Below are 17,105 nucleotides of genomic sequence, written 5' to 3' on the forward strand. Positions count from 1 at the left end.
ATATGTATGGAATAGGTCAAGAAAAGTCACGACAAGTATACAACCCTTTAATACATCTGTACACACTGACCCTGACCTCTCCACACACATATGTAGATACCATAATTTTTTTCATTAATTTTTTCTGCGCAATGTTTTCATTTACATAGAATAATGCTATAAACTTCTTGATAATAAATAAAATACAACGTCATGTATATCGTAATGTCTTGTCAGATGGGCAAGCCCTTTGTAATAGCCTAGCCACAGGCAAGTTGGGATGCCCTGGCTGTGTGTGTACAGCTAAACCAATAAATGAACAAGTATACAATATTGCGGGGTATTAATTTCATTTTTATTTTTTCAAGGGATTACTTCACGTCGCCCGATGGGGGTAGACTGGGTTCTCGTGCCGGGACGCCTGTCTATGGTGTACGTCAGCCCCTCGACCAACAAGGTGTGGGGATGTAACGCCGGGCACAACATCTTCCGCAGACAGGGGATCTGGCGCTACGGCGGTCACAGAAGTGGTAAGGAAGGGTTCTAACTTGCGTTGAAAGTAAGTATACTGGCTGAACACTAAAAGGCCACACGTGTGTGTGTGTGTGTGTGTGTGTGTGTGTGTGTCTTCTGCACAAAACTTACATTGGCAGCATTGGCGGAACACTAAGCGTCCACAACGTAGGTGTGTATGTGTGTGTGTCTCTGTGTGTCAGTGTGTGTGTGTCCGTGTGCGTGTGCGTGTGTGTATGTGTGTTTGTGTGTGTGTGTGTGTGTGTGCAGTGGTCTGACCAGAGTCAGCTTTTTCATCTACAATGCATTGTAAAGCAAAGACAGTTAAACTCAGCAAAAGTGAAATTATCTACGTCCCCTTACCTACACGAGAGGGCTGCACAGACAACATTGATACCTGCCACCTTTCAACAATCATTAGCTCATACCCGAGTATCGTCAGCTCACTGGCTGTATAACATTTTTGTTTCAGGGCAGTTCTCGTGGTTCCACACCTCCGGCGACTGGGCCACCGAGGGCTCCGGGACACCTGCCACCGAGGGAGGAGTGACCTACGGACCGGGGAAGATCTTTGACGGCAATCCAAGAACCTGCTGGAAACCAACGGGCTTGCCTCAGAACTACAACCAGTGGTCCATCGTCATGAACCTCGGGGCATCGTACCTTCTCTCCCGGATCAGCATCACCAACTACGGAGACACTACTCACGACATCAAGTCCTTCAAACTGCAGGTTTCGTCCTCGGGGAGCCCGTACAACTGGCAGGACGCGCTGGTGGTCCCCTCGGTGACGGCAGGGAGCCACGCCGCGCAGGAGTTCGACATCCCGCCGGTGACAGGTCAATTCTGGCGCCTGTTCATCACCTCCACTCACTCGGGAAGCGCGCCCTGGCTGGTCGGCGTCGCCTTCAACGGAATACGAGCAGGTCGGTTTTGTTTTTTGACACATGTCCCTATGAAAGATGGTGGATACCGTCTGAAAGCTTCAACGCTTTACAGAAATTTAGTCGTGCGTAACCTTTGTACTATGTCTCTATGTGCAAAAACACAACTCATTACAAAGTTTAACGTAAACGGCGTGCAGTATATCAGTAAAAAAGCATATTATTTTGTAAGAATGACTTATAGTCGACGGTGTTGTGATCATGGTACTGGTGATGGTATTTATTTATTTATTATTTGTTTTGAGGAGTCAGCCTTGTCAAAGGATTACATGTATATCCTGTTTGCTGACTCCTCCCAGTTTCTTTTCTGAAAATCCCAATAAATAAATAAATAGATGGTATAGAATCATCAATTTGCTTGATATTCCTCTACAACTAAATTTGATGGAATGACTTTATATCTATAGCAAAAAATTAAAAGGTTGAAGTGCTGAATTGCTTACTTGACTTGATTGCCAAACATATATTTTACCTAGGCACCTGCCCGAGTGGATGGTCGTCAGGAGGCTACCAGTGCTACCGCGGCTTCAAAGACGGAGTAGACGCGGGAACAGCCGCTACCAAATGCAGCGAAGCGGGAGGCAGGTTGGCGACAGTGAAGCACAGGACCATCCACAGCCTTCTGGTCCGCCTGAAGAACGCCATCGACGCCAACGGCGATTTCTGGATCGGGTTGAGCGATAAGGTGATTCAACCATCACTTTGTATTCATTCATCAGTACACAACAAACGATGCAATGGCCAAGTGGGTAGAGTGCTCGCCTTACATTCGGTAGGTCGTGAGTTCGATCCCCGGCCGAGTCATACCAAAGACTTTAAAAATGGTACATACTGCTTTCTCTACGTAGTACTCAGCATTTGGGAAAGAGTATGGAAGTTAAACATACGCCACTACCAGTGGACTAGCCCCTGCTGTAGTGGGTGCCGCCCTATGTATCACTTTATGCGGAAAGGCTATTTATCTTTAACTTTTTAATACACAACAAAACAGTAACAAGCACAGTGTAGCGCTGCGCTCAAGTTCACGTATTTTAACAGCGCCACACAACAAAATACAATTAACATGTAAATACACATAGCTCGAGTTGACATAACAGTGCACCGAAGTCCCATCACCTCAAGACAGACATTAAACAATGCTTCCGAAAATAGTTTCATCAGGCTGGTAAAACTTAAGAGATAGGGGAATTCTTTTTACACAACCAAAGAGTCTCATCCCAAACAAACGCTATCCCAAACGTGGCTTAGTTTGTGATGTTAGTTAGTACGTGATGTTTTGGATAGTGTTCTCGCCGCAAAAGCGCCACCTACATCGGCTACATATAGCGGCGAGATGCAGTACTCCAGTCAGAAGCTCTGAAGAAGGTGTCTGACAGACACCGAAACGTCAGCGAGGTGAGACTCTTTGGTTGTGTAAAAAGAATTCCCCTATCTATTAAACAATGCTAATGGTAGCCAGGTTATTGAACAGGAAAAAAAGTTATTGAACAGGAGTAACTTCTATAACTGATGGACGAGAAAAAAACCACCACTTTTGTGTAGATATACTTGTTCGTGATTACTGTCATATTGATGTGCGGCCTGCCGTGCTGCTACAGGCCTCGGTAAGTGTATTTGCATGTATTATATAATTGAAATGTAATGTTATGTAATTTATGATATTTTATGCATTAGTATAACCCTGTTAGCATGGTGGCTTTGTAAAGATGTAGTCACTTCTTCCACCATGCCTTTCATGTATGTGGAAAATTGTAATAACTAACTAACTCAATAAATAAATGAAGGAAAGCGAAGGCGTCTGGATGTGGTCTGACGGCTCAGTGTCGAGCGGCTTCAGTGCGTGGGCTTCTGGTGAACCCAACAACCTGGGCGACGAGGACTGTGTCCACTATTGGGGCCACAACAGGGGCGACAACCAGCGAGATCAGTGGAACGACGCAAGGTGTACCGGCACAAAGAACTACCTCTGCGAACGAGGTGTGTAAAATCAGTTTTTTTTTATTCCGAAACATCTTATCACAAGACGTGGTGACGACACACTCAAGTTTTTTCAAATTATATTAATGCCGACACCAACACAGGGACAGTACAATACTCATTTACACCTGAGCGAAGTGAGGAAAGTCGTGTTAAGTGCCTTTCCCAAGGGCACAAGATCGGTGGCATGTCAGGACTCGAACCCGGGGCCTCTGGTTCCGATTCGAGAACGCTGCCGCTGCGCCACACGACCCCACGTCAGTTATCAGTTATCACAGACTCCCAATAGATAATTTCCAACGGAAAGTCCTCTGTTTTAGCTTCCTTTTATTTATTTATTTATTCCTTCACATATCTATGGCAATCACTCGTGATCATTATTTGTAATCAATACATATTCATGTACAGATACATAGTCATGCACAGATACAGATTCATGTACAGATATACAGACTTTCCGAGTAGGATAACCGTGTCAGTCCCTACACCTAAGTGAGGGTCACAGTTGACACGGTGGCCTTCGCGTGGATTTGTTTAAGGTGGATAACAGGTTGCGAATCTGAGACCCGCACACTTGGGCATCCGTCTTCCCCAGCGGATCCATCACATATATCTATTGAGTATTAATCAAGAAGCACAGTTGCTTATATGACGCTTCCTACTCAAACACATAAAAAAGAGTAAAATACAATGACATACATTATTACAGGAATGGTTAAAAGAAAAATGAGTGTAAACAAGGCAATTTGGTGATCTATCAATTACGAGAATCAACATTACATCTACATCTGAATCGAAGACATTACAGTTTTGTGAATGTGAAAGTGACGTGGACCCTAGGCCTCGTAGCAGTAAAACATTAAGTACTGTCATTGAGATGCTGTAGTTTTACTATGTTGGAAAGAGATGATAACAGAGCACTTCTTTGACTGGTATAAAGTTTACAGTGTAGAATGTAGTGTTAAGCCACCTTTTACACTTTTACATACCTAGCTATATACGGCATACCTATAGTAACCTCAGATTATCATGAAAGTTCATCTGTGTTGGTAGTAATCATAGTAAAACGTTAAACTTTATTCCAACACACTATTTACAGGGATCAAATTTTCAGCGACCACTGTCGCCTTCATCAGGATAATTAATGACCAATCACTTCAAAACGTGATCTCGCGAGAGTTACGGTTTACAAACACGTGACCTTATTCACACGAGACTTTACTGATACGTGACGTAAGCAATTGATCAAAAGTGCCAGGGAGTTTATATCGTCCACCATCTCTATTAAGTGAAGGCTGAAGTGCTCTGATATATATAGCCTCCTTAATGCCTCTTAGAAAATTTGATCCCTGCAAATAGTGTGTTGGAATAAAGTTTAACATTTTACTACTATAGTAACCTCGTCACTATTACAGATATTAGCGGTGGCTTAGGCGGCACAGGCGGAGGCGAAGGAGGAACTGGTACTGGAGAAGGTATGCTTACTAGAACTGTTGGTAGTTTATGATTGATATGTAGTATGTAATTTATGCATACTTTGTAACACACAGCTTCTATGGATCCAATAGTAACGTTAACACCGTTGACAATGCCACATAGTAAACCCACCTACCTACGTAGTCCCATGACCGACACTGGTCGTCGGGGGGACAATGCAGACTTTGCAGCAGAGGTGTAGCCAGGTCTTCCTATCTTGGGCTGCTGTCAAAAGTTGTGGGACGGCGAGGGACCTCCACTCCTTGTTAACACAGTAAACATAGTAAACATCAGCGTCAAAACTGCCCCCCCCCCATTGCCATTGCCAGAAGTTCTGTTCCGCTGAAGTAACATCGTTGTTTTACCTGCACAGTTCCTAGAAAATGGAACTCAAACCTTCGCTGTGGATCGGCGTTCCCGGCTCCTGGCTCCAATCCCGGTCAGTGCAACCCTGACGGTCCCTTCCCTTGCTGCTCTCCGCACAACTGGTGCGGCATCACTGCACATCACTGCACCTGCGACGGCTGCATCGACTACAGACGCAGGCCAGGTGAGCATCTATAATCATGGGCGTTTCTATTCTCTATTCAGCACTCGCGGTTATAGCGCTGGCTTCGGAACCAATAGGTCCCGGGTTCGATACTCAACATATGCATGCCCGGACGTTGTGCCCTTGGGAAACTTCCCTCCCTAATCTGTCTAAATGTGTGCCAAAAACACTATACGGATTTGGTACGCCAAGGCGCCGACATTTGCACATTTGCCACCAAGAGCCGTAACAAATTCAGCTCTGAGGAGAACTTTTAAAAACCTACTGAGCGGCTCTGACAGCGAATGCCTCATTTGTTGCATACAATAGAATCCAGGCTTGTGAGTTGTGACAAGTACAGTTGGAAAATTAATATATAATAATGCATGGTTATGAATACTAAATATGCATATGATTAAACTGTTCTAGTATTTTTCTAAATCTCTTATTAATAATATGCACTGCTCTCGCATACAGCATGTACCTACGCATACAGCCATGTTTTATTCTTCTCTGTTAGGTGGCGGTGGAGGAGGAGGAGGACAAGTAGCAGTAGGAGGAGGAGGAGAACTAGGAGGAGCAGTTCCAGGAGGTAATGTTGAGAATATAAACACACATCGAAATACCTTTTTGCAGGAAAATTAATTCTTAGCTGCTGTTTATAAATACAGGCATCACCATTGGCTTGTTCATTTTAAGCTCTGGATAGGGGCACGGAAGGGGTGACACTCGGCAATAACGTGTAGGCTTTTGACAGAAGGTATTTAACCCGCTGTATGTAATCATGTTTTTCAAGGCTCTGGCTCGGGACAAGGCCCGCCATATAGAAGCCTTGGCTATTGGAAAGACACCTTGAGCCGAGAACATAAAAACAAAGTGTGTCAAGGTCATGGACATGGTTGTAGAACCATATTAACATTTGCTGCAAGCAGTGTTACATGTACGTCTCTTTAAGGTGATGAGAAAATGGAAATTGACATTGCATTTAAACATATACCTTACCATTCTTGACTCCTTTCTCTTTAGGAGGAGGAGGAGGAGGTGGTGGTGGAGCGACTCAACAGTGTGGTATGTGACGTACAGACATTGACACAGTATTAATAACGGCATTGATAATTGTAAATGGTCACACAATACAAGCTCTAAGTGTTGAGATACAGTTACATATCAGAGTGTACAAAAGAGCTCAACAGTTCATGCTTATAAACCTACTTTTCCGAGAATTCTCCGGTGCCCAGTGTAGTAGATGCTACCTGAAACGTCTGACTACTTCTAAAATCATATACATTTGCTGGAGTAACTTTTTTGGCGTAGAAAACAGCTGTTTTCTGTCCCACAGCCGGCAGTACTACCAACCTTGCCCAAGGTCGCCAAGCGGAACAGTCGAGTACGGGTTACGGAGGCACCCCAGACCGGGCGGTGGACGGGAACACAAACTCGCAGTATAGCGGGAACTCCTGCACACACACCAACTCGGAGGACAGGCCGTGGTGGCGAGTCGACCTGGGTTCCTCTAAATGTGTGGACCGAGTCGTCGTCACCAACCGACGAGACTGTTGCTCGGAGCGACTCGGCGGCTTCAAGGTGTACGTCGGTGACAACCCGACCGTGACAGAGAACCCAACGTGCGGGGGAGAGCAGTCTACACGGAACAAGTGGTCATTCACCGTGGACTGTGGTGGTCGCACAGGCCGGTACGTGGGGATAGCTCTACCTGGCAGGGAGTTCCTCACACTGTGTGAGGTGCAGGTCTTTGGAGGTAAGATTCTTTTCCTTTTTTCTTTTGGCTTGTACTTTGCTGCATTGTATTCTTCTTCTGAGTCACTAGAACGCACTCCGGCTGGCAACCTTGGCTAAAGGAAGTGGGTTTCTTCGGGATGGCAGCGGGTACGTGTAGCACTTGTGTCGGCCGCAAAGATGTTAGGTGTGATTGGAATTTATTGCAAGTTGAGGAAAGGAACATAGAAACAAAGTATGTCATGAACATGGTTGTCGAACCATATTAATATTTGCTGCAAGCGGTGTTACGTCTGTTTAAGGCAATGAGAAAATGGCAACTAACATTGCATTTAAATATATACCTTACCATTCATGACTCTTTTGTGTTTAGAAGGAAACAAAACTCTTTTAGCTGTACGTGTCCTGCTATGCTTTCTTTTTTTCTGGGACGGGAGGTTCTGACTCACGCTAGGTCTAATGTATCCTCAAACGTCTTGTAAAATACTTTTTTCCCATTGTATCTAACTTGAGTTCGCAGCCACTTAGTCCGTGTCCTTTCATTTGTATTTATTACTGTGTTTCTGAATAAAAATAATGTGCTTCCAGGTTGTATGCATCACTTGGGATGTTGACGCAAGGTAGTCGTTTACGTAGATCTGTCAAACCTCTGTTCGTAAAAGAAGCCGGTTATCAAGAACAGTACGGGCAAAGTCGAGTCGTATACGTAGCACATGCCCCAATTAAATCCCACGAACAACCAGGCGGCACCGTAACATACGCATATTTTCATTCGTTGAGGCAATAATTCCATTTTGAATATCTATCATCTTGATTAGGTGCTGGAGGAGCAGGTGGAGCCGGAGGAGCAGGTGGAACAGGTGGAGCAGGTGGAGCAGGTGGAGCAGGTGGAGCTGGAGGAACAGGTGGAGCAGGAGAAACAGGTGGAACAGGTGGAGCAGGTGGAGCAGGAGGAGCAGGTGGAGCAGGAGCAGGAGCAGGAGGAACTGTCGTCATTCCAGCTGACAAAGTCGGTGAGTGAAATGCTTCAAAATAAGTCAATTTGTGGAATATCTTTTAGTTACTTGTCAATGCCACAATTTAAGCATCAGGGTATTGCAATTGCCAAAAGGACAGCAAGAACGAGCAAGGTCCTTGTTTTCTATGTTAAAATTCTTAATTGCTAGAATATCATTTTAGCATTATACTCTACACACAGTACTAGTAGTTGTACATCTATGGAATTTGTCTTAATTAATTAAGCCCTGTCACACACAAAACCAGGTAGGCGTGGCCTAAATCTGGTCGGACATGTCCCGAACTTCAGCCAACCTAGGTTGCCTGGTGTTCGAGGGGGGTATGAATGTGTGAATGACAAGGCTTAATGTTGACGACGAGTTACTGCGAAGGGCACAAAATATATCATGGACACAAGATGCTACTATTCAAACAATATATGCGGGTCTCCGAGGCTGTCTCAAAAACTCACCCACCGCAAGGTAAAATTTGCAGGACATTGTTATCGAGCTAAGCAGGAAATCGTTTCTTCTGTCCTTTCTCTGGAAGCCAAGAGGTCGAGTACACTGTAGAAGTCTGACTTTTACCGATACCTTAACTAGAGACACTGGCATAGAACTCGAATACTTAGGAAAGCAATGCTAGAGAGAACTGGAGAGTTGTATGTGATGGCATAGAGCCCGGCTTATAGGCCGCTAATGTATGTAATGTTGACGACAGGGACCGGTTGGGGCATGGTGGATGGAGACCTCCACTGGGTGACGGTGGGCGGCTGCGGCGTGTGGGGCATCCGCGGGGAGCACGACATCTACTTCCGCGTCGGCACGTTCATGAACGAGGGCTCCCCCGGCACGGAGTGGCAGAAGGTGGACGGCGACATGGGGTGGGTCTTCTCCGGCAACGGCATCGTCTGGAGCATCGACCACGACTACAAGGTCTACGTACGGACAGGTGGGTGGTCATTTTTTTGCTGACCCCCAAAACAGGTTTACGCTTAGCTGGTCCCTATCTGGGTAAGAGACAAGATAGAATGCGGAAACGGTATCACAATTGGCGGGGGCACAATCGTGTAATTGCTTACTAAGCAAAACATAAACTTGAACACGAAACTTCATATCTCCAAATGGTTACTAGTACCTGAGCGTTGATGCATAAGGAATGTATAGCCCTGTCGGCTTCAGAGTTCAGACAATTTTTCTTCTTATTCAAAGAAAAGGATCGGTAAAAAGCATTTCAGTTAAGGAAAATAGTGCTTGAATAATTAAATGTGAAATACGTGAAACCTGCAGAAAATATAGATATTTTTGACGTGTATGCTTATGATAATTAATAAATATCAGTGTTCGTCAGTTTCGCTGTGCTAGTATCCTCGCGTCGAAAAACCTATGGTTAAGACTGTGACTGTTATACACGACAGTGCAGCGTGGGTTTTGATAATGTACAACTCCTCTTATCCCTATCAGGCATCGACGGAAGCCACCAATGGGGTACATCGTGGAAGGAGATCACAGGAAAAACGATGAAGTCTCTGTGTGTCAGCTCATCCAGTAACCAGGTGTGGGCAGTGGACTCTGAGGGAGCGATTCAGCGCAGGACAGGCATCGGTGCTGGCAGCTTAGAAGGTAAAGACTGTAACAGGGTCAACCTGGCGTCCAGTCTATCGCGGTTGGGGCGGATTTTCTTCGGGGCCACTGAAGCTCTGCCCCGCCCACCCCAGCTAGGTTCCCCAGTAGCTTTTGCACGACGGGAGTTAATTGGATGGGGCTTAGTGACGCTTAGCAACAACAGAACTCACTAATGGCGAGAAGCGACCAACTGTTCTCTTAGACCAACTCCCCTGGCATATCATCTGTCTATCTGGCCAATTTCTACTCTTTCCAGCCGCTCCGTGAAGCTTGGTAGAGGCTAGTGTTCTACAGGAAATGTTAGAACCAGAATGAAGTGTAGTTTGTATAATTATGCCCTCGATGCTCGACTATAGGTACGGGCTGGGAGGCCGTGGGCGGCGGCGATGCCGTGGAAGGCGGTTTCTCGTACGTGTCCAACGGGTACTCGGGCGTGTGGGCGATCTCAGCCACCGGCAGCGTCTGGTACCGCGAGGGTACCTACGGGTCACTCGGCGCCGCGGTGGGCAGCGCCTGGGTCGAGGTGACCGGGGTCTACCTGGTGCAGATCACCGTCGGGTACGACGTGATTTGGGGAGTGAACAGCCAAGGCCAGATCTTCGTCAGGATCGGTAAGGACGCACAGTGACTGTGTTATACACAATATTTTCTGTTACGGACTTTTATTACAAACTCTGGACTATCTTTTAAAGGATAACTCTGGACATTAACTCATAGGCAATTACTTCCTCTTACCATAATTGCATTATGTATGTATGTGTGTGTGTTTGTATGAAATTTTCACAGCTCACAAGAAACATGCACATCGAAGTTTGGAAACAGACCTGCATACACAAAAGGCGCCTTATATTCTATTGTTAGCGTTGTTTTGTACTGATACTACAATGGATTATACTGTTATCGTGCTAACTTAAATTTACAATTTGCGTGACAGGACTGTCTATCGAGAATCCACGAGGAGCACAGTGGGGAATGATCGAGGGAAGCCTGTCTCAGGTTTACGTCAGCTCAACTTCCAACCGTCTGTGGGGATGTAACAGCAACGACAACATCTGGCGACGTGAGGGCATCTCAGCAGTAGGCGTCACTGGTAAGGACCTCCTCATCAATGTTCGTCAATGCATGTACGTAGTGTTACGTTTCAATTTTGCGGCATATTTTCTTTATTCACAAAGAGGCAAAAACGCACAATAGCTTATGTAACGCCTTCTACTTGAGGACATAAAATAAGAGTAAAACACAATGACAAAATACGTACATGTAAACTAGAAAGGTAACATTTGCAAGGCAAATGCACAAAGTTATTATATATTCGAGGGAGTCTAAATCCCTCCTACTATAAAATTGCAACATTATGTAATCCAACACCAGTTATCATTGTGAGAGACAGTCTGGTTCAGTCAGGTCAGAGGTCACTGTTTGGAGAAGAAGAAGAAACGTAGCAAAAACATTATGTAAACATAATAAGACATGCAGGTTGGCGATGTATTAATTGCGAGAATATACCTGTATAGTGAATAAATGCTTGAACTATGCAAAAGACATTACAGTTTTGTAAATGTGAAAGCGACGTGGCCCCTCGTAGCAATAAAGAACATAATGTACTGTTATTGAGATTCTGAAACTCTAGGGATGATATCATAGTACTACGTTGATTGGCATCTTTAACGGGATATATATCCTTTCCCTGTGTCTTTATCAGCCGCTAAGTTCAGGTGGTTGATTTCCTCTCCGGAATGGGCTATCGACTCAGCGGGCACTCCATGGGTCCACGGCGGGGTCACGTATGACGCTGCCAAGACGCTGGACATGAATCTCCAGACCTTCTGGAATCCACAGGGTCTGGCTAAGGACTTCAACCAATGGCACATCATCTTCAACTTCGGCATGGCCTACACCATCTCCAGGTTTGTTTATATGTTTGTTTTTTCTGTTTACACGTAAAGGCATCCAATGCAATTTCAGGGCGACAAAACTGGAATATTCTGAATGTAAGAAAATCTGTATGATATAAGAACATACTACGTAACTTTACATTAGCACATTTGCATCCGTATTTCATACTTTGGGCATTCAAAGCAGCATAGAAACAAGCTCAAAGAGGAATACTAATATTTTCTGGGTGGTACCCCAAAAATCAACCCAGGATCCTACCCGTAACTTTCACCGCTCAACAACACCAAATTTTTGCTCTATTAAAGTTGTACCTAACTTGAATTTGCAGTCGATTTGTCTGTGTCCTTTGTATCCATTACTGTTTTTTTGCCAAAAATGTAAGGTTCTCCATCAACAACTACGGCGACACCTCGCACGACATCAAGGCATTCAAGCTGCAGACGTCGGCCACAGCGGGGCCAGGGTACAACTGGGTGGACGTGCTGGTGGTGACGGACGCCGCCGCGGGGACCCACGAGACACAGCGCTTCCGCGGGTTCGCAGCGACCAGCCAGTACTGGCGACTGTACATCACCGCAACGCACACCGGCTGGCAACCCTGGCTGAAGGAGGTCGGCTTCTACGGAATGATAGCAGGTAAGGTTGTTTGTTTCTTTTAATGTTTTATTGCAAATTTATGCCCGAGGTGTAATTGCAGGAACAGAAGAAACATTTGGTATAAAAATACAATTAGTACACATAGAACTACTGATAACTTTTTTGAAGACAGAGGAAGACAAAGGATCCCACTTTTTCTGTAATCTGTGGATTTTCAGATGTTAAGAGGAGAGTGGTTTTCATTTGCGTGAAAGTTTGGGTAGAATTATTGTGGAACAACTCTCCTTTAGCTGCCCACCCGAGCTATTCTTCCAACAAAGGGAGTAGATAAAAAGATAACAATACATATTAAACATACAATTACATGAAGTTATATTACATACAGCTTTTAAAAGAGACACATGTGTAACATCGTATGTGCTTTACGTATTTCCTCTTTGAGTTACAAATCATAGTTAAATCCTGCTTCAGAATGAATTCGAACAACACAATGGAATTTACTGTATTATCTATTTTCTGTATCTGTATCTGTATAGCCGGTATAACCGCCTTTCGGCGTAACACACCAGCAATTTTGGAAGTTTTAGGATCATCTTTTCCCCATGATTGTATTTAGGACGTTGCCCGGCCAGTTGGTCATCCGCTGGAGCATTGTGCTACCGTGCCTACGATGAAACAGCCAACTGGCATGAGGCAGAGCTCAAGTGCAGACAGGGGGGCGGCCGGCTGGCCAGCATCAAACACCCCGCCTTCCATTACTTTGTCGTCGCGATGAAGAACGCAATGGACGCCAACGGTGACTTCTGGATCGGCCTGAACGATGAAGGTTAGTGTGCTAATGTAAACAATAGCCTGGGTCGTAACATTACAATAACACTGCTGGCTGATCATTGGTTTACAGCAACTACATGTAGAAGTCCTGATGGTAGAAGTCCTGATGGTGGAAAGAAGATTGCACATGGTACAATGTATTACAACAACTATTGAGAACAAAGTACAAAAAGTATAGAATAGACCTCATATAAAATAAAGCCTAAACAACAAGTCTGTCTTCGATATAATTAATTATAACTTTATTGTTACAATCGAGTGGGTCTAATCATGAGTAATTTTCTAATAACAAAGCAGGCTTTTATATATTTATCCATGTTTGTATTGTGGGAGTTATTGCATGTAATTACAGAAGAACTTTATTGCACGACAATAATACATGGTACGATGTATGGCAAAACAAATGAACAATGTACAATGAAGTATAGAATAAGACCTAATATATAAATCCTAATTACTCAAAGTTTATTCCCCTTTCCGCCTACAGTTTCAGAGGGAGTGTGGTCTTGGACGGACCAGTCGGGCGTCAGTCAGTACAGTGCCTGGGCCCAAGGCGAGCCTAACAACGTACAAAACGAGGACTGTGGACACTACAACAAGCACGGCATTGCTGGCACACATCAAGACCTCTGGAACGACAACAAATGCGACCAGAGATTCAAATTCATCTGTGAACGAGGTTAGTTCAATGGTTCGAAGGTTAGACATCCAGGTACGCCAAAAAAGTTACTCAAGCAACTGGATATGATGTCAATGTCACTGACAAAAGGTAGTGGATGCTACCTGAAACGTCTGGCCGTTTTCAAAATCATTTGCAGTTGCTTGAGTAACTGTTTTTGGCGTAGTTCAAGTATTCTTTAGCGTATGACCTCTAGTACGTGCATTCTACGACTTCCTAACGCTTGTTCCTAGTTTCTCATAACTCATAAATGAACCAGTTGCTTGAGTAACTGTTTTTTGGCACATAAATGAACCAAATTCATAATCTGTTTTGGCGTGTACAGCTCAGTTTCTTTAGAGACATTCCCGTGCTATCAGACCAAATCGTGAAGTGGATGGTCAGGATTGAGCATACATTTAGACAACTGAACAGCCGCAAGTTCTCGTCTTTTTTTAAGTGTAGGAAGGTCAGGAACCCAAAGAGATGATCCTTAAGGCTCTCTGTACTTTCTCAAGAGCCAGTTCCTGTTATGTTGGTCTTCATATGTGATATTCTTCAGCCTTCATTTCTTTATTCCACTTATGGACTCATTCATTTCATTTCTATCTTTTCAGATGTTCTTCGTCCTGGTGAGGTAGCCACAGAAGGTGTTCACGAGACTGCTGGTAAGACAACTGCACAATGTACTACATGAAACTTTTTCCAATGGTAGAAACACTTTTTTTCAGTGTTCTGCAATATTGCAGAAAGTCAAAATTTTGTCCTGCAATTCGTAAATACTTTCTGCAAGTACACACTTAAAAGTCCGGATCTAAACCTATGGCATATACAATATTGCATGTTGGCAAGCATTTTATATACAATTTGAAAAATACATACAAAACTACTTGTATGTTTGAACTACGCCATTGAACTCCTAGTCTGATTTTTTTCAGTCTGCAAAATTGCAGGTTGCTTAATTTTTCTTCTGCAAGATTGAAAACGTCTCTGCAGAATTCAAAATGCAGATGGGTATTTCTAACACTTTTTGCTGTTGGAACACTTTTGTATCTTATCCTAACTTGTACTACACTACTGTTGGCATTTGAAAACATTTGTATCTCTCCAGGTGGGGTAGAAGAAGTTGTCATAAATGAAGAAGTTGAAGGGCCTCCTGGTAAGACAACTGCACAATGTACTGCATCCAAAATTTTACTTCATCACAACTCGTACTACACCTCTTAGCATTTGAGAACTTTTATATCTTTCCACGCTGTAGCTCTTTCTGACTTATAGTACATAACCGTTGGCATTTGAAAACATTAAATTTTGTATCTTTTCAGGTGGGGTAATTACAGAGGTTCACGAGACACACGAGACTATCGTCATTCCTGGTAAGACACCTGTATCTGTACAATGTACGTACTGCATCAAATTATACCACAACTTGTGCATGTACTACATCACTGTGGGCATTTGAAAACTAACAAAACTAATATTTCAGAAGATCATGACATGATCATCATTTCTTACTCGATGCTTGTTACCTTCGTCAGAAGGTTATAAGTTTGGGAACACCATACACGGGTTGCTGATTTTGTAATTGGTTTAACTTGGGGTGCGGTGCATGTATCTTTATGGTATTTGGGAAAACGAAGGTCAATGTCAATTTTGGGTACTCTAGCGGTTTTGTACGGTACTGCAGCGAGGGTACATGGGTATAATATCTCGCGCTGTGGACATGCTATAGATGCTTGGGCAGGAAGTATCTGGTGTGGTTTTTGAGTGAAATAGCTGTTTTTTTTAGCTGCTTTGGTGCCTATTTTATGACGGAATGTGACTAGATGGGATAACTTTTGAGGTTGTGGATGTTTTTTTTGTAGGTAGCTTGTAGTGTGGAAAAAGAAGGTTAAGTTCGAAGTTTGTAAGTAGATGGCACGGCTATTCTAGTGCCTAGGTATACGTAGTGCCTAGGTATACGTAGTTCAGGCAACCAGATGCTCGAACTATATACAGCGGCACATTTCTGACAACCCAAACTCATGCATGACGAAGGTATGAGGTAATCGAGATTGTTTATCACTGTCACTCTTTTTTTATTAAAGCAGTTATAACTCGTTTGGTATTAACTCTACTGCACCTATAGCACCTACATGTTCGGCCAAGGCCAACGTCATCTTGCTTGTGGACGGATCCAAGAGCGTCAGGACGACCAACTTCCCTAACGTCATCAAGTTCCTCCTGAAACTGGCGGCAGGATTCGAAATCGGTCCGAACGGTGCCAAAATCGGAGTGTACCAATTCGGCACGAACGTGCGAACGGAGTTTTCGATTGGCCAGTACAACACTAGGGAGGTTGGTGTTAACAAAATTTGATTAAATCTGTACGTTGTTTGTATTCCTCTTGCAAGAGCTGAAAATACATATATATGTTAATGGTTCCCAGTTTCCCACAATGCAAAAATAGGTAGCTATATAATGGAGTGCTTTGTTATTAGAAAAAAATACCGAAACTTGTGATTAGCCCATTCGATTGTAACACTTCATCAAAGACTTGTGCTAGCCCTTATTGTTTGAGTAATTAAGATATATTAGGTTTTATTCGACATTAGGTTTTAATCAAAACATTTATTTTATTGTTTGTTACTATCTGTATGTAGTTTGCCATACATTGTACCATGTGCAATTGTCGTGCGATAAAGTTCTTCCTATATGCTTGCCTGTCTTTGATGACTGATGACTGTTCGATCGTATGATTGAAAATGCATCACAAATGGTGTTGACAGAATCTCCTTTTTTGTGTATGCTGCAGGAAATTCTGAATGCCATAACTCGGATCCAGTACATGAACGAATGGGGTACATTTACCGGAAAGGCCCTGGACGAAGTGTACAAGAAATTCCCTGCTGGAGACACCGCACAGAAGGTAGATATACGCTTTAATACGTGTATCTATTGGATATTACACAACTCATTGACAACTGTTTTGCAAGACTTTTACCGGATTTCAGGAAATCGAATTAAGTGTCGAAATTTTCCTTTATCGTAATTTTTGGCCGTAGAGTTAGAGTAGTTCCATTGGAAGTCAGCTACTTGTTTCATATTGCCTAAAGTATGATTTTTCTTGAATAGCAAAGTTCTTTCAATGTTCACAACCATTTATTTTTCACGAGCCGACGTTTCGATGACCGTCTGTCATCTTCATCTGGGCAATTCTGACTGGTTTGCTGTGCACTGACGCTAGATGTTACTTGGTGCATAGTGCACTAAGGTGTTACATGGTGACACGTCAGTGCACAGCAAACCAGTCGGAAAATGCCCTGATGAAGAAGACAGACGGTCATCGAAACGTCGGCTTGTGAAAAT

General features: G+C 43.7%; 2 protein-coding genes across 2 annotated transcripts in view; both read left to right on the top strand.

Annotated features, from left to right (window-relative positions):
• LOC109486663 overlaps positions 1–8,432 on the top strand; it is a 28,905-nt gene extending 20,473 nt beyond the window's left edge. The window contains exons 23-34 of the mRNA XM_019790517.1: positions 348–509; positions 965–1,417; positions 1,912–2,120; positions 3,220–3,412; positions 4,828–4,887; positions 5,262–5,438; positions 5,938–6,009; positions 6,444–6,485; positions 6,757–7,176; positions 7,528–7,550; positions 7,973–8,167; positions 8,418–8,432. Of these exons, the coding sequence (XP_019646076.1) occupies positions 348–509; positions 965–1,417; positions 1,912–2,120; positions 3,220–3,412; positions 4,828–4,887; positions 5,262–5,438; positions 5,938–6,009; positions 6,444–6,485; positions 6,757–7,176; positions 7,528–7,550; positions 7,973–8,167; positions 8,418–8,432 (2,021 nt within the window). The remainder of the gene's footprint in view (positions 1–347; positions 510–964; positions 1,418–1,911; positions 2,121–3,219; positions 3,413–4,827; positions 4,888–5,261; positions 5,439–5,937; positions 6,010–6,443; positions 6,486–6,756; positions 7,177–7,527; positions 7,551–7,972; positions 8,168–8,417) is intronic.
• Positions 8,433–8,881: 449 nt separating this feature from the next.
• The window catches only part of LOC109486943, a 13,468-nt gene continuing 5,244 nt past the window's right edge, over positions 8,882–17,105 (top strand). The window contains exons 1-13 of the mRNA XM_019790858.1: positions 8,882–9,101; positions 9,614–9,772; positions 10,132–10,386; positions 10,710–10,865; positions 11,478–11,682; positions 12,054–12,307; positions 12,885–13,094; positions 13,587–13,778; positions 14,375–14,425; positions 14,869–14,916; positions 15,083–15,157; positions 15,886–16,094; positions 16,552–16,665. Of these exons, the coding sequence (XP_019646417.1) occupies positions 8,885–9,101; positions 9,614–9,772; positions 10,132–10,386; positions 10,710–10,865; positions 11,478–11,682; positions 12,054–12,307; positions 12,885–13,094; positions 13,587–13,778; positions 14,375–14,425; positions 14,869–14,916; positions 15,083–15,157; positions 15,886–16,094; positions 16,552–16,665 (2,145 nt within the window). The 5' untranslated portion in view covers positions 8,882–8,884. The remainder of the gene's footprint in view (positions 9,102–9,613; positions 9,773–10,131; positions 10,387–10,709; positions 10,866–11,477; positions 11,683–12,053; positions 12,308–12,884; positions 13,095–13,586; positions 13,779–14,374; positions 14,426–14,868; positions 14,917–15,082; positions 15,158–15,885; positions 16,095–16,551; positions 16,666–17,105) is intronic.

This window comes from Branchiostoma belcheri, unplaced genomic scaffold, assembly GCF_001625305.1.
Source record: "Branchiostoma belcheri isolate BF01 breed outbred unplaced genomic scaffold, Haploidv18h27 scaffold110, whole genome shotgun sequence".
Lineage (NCBI taxonomy): Eukaryota > Metazoa > Chordata > Leptocardii > Amphioxiformes > Branchiostomatidae > Branchiostoma > Branchiostoma belcheri.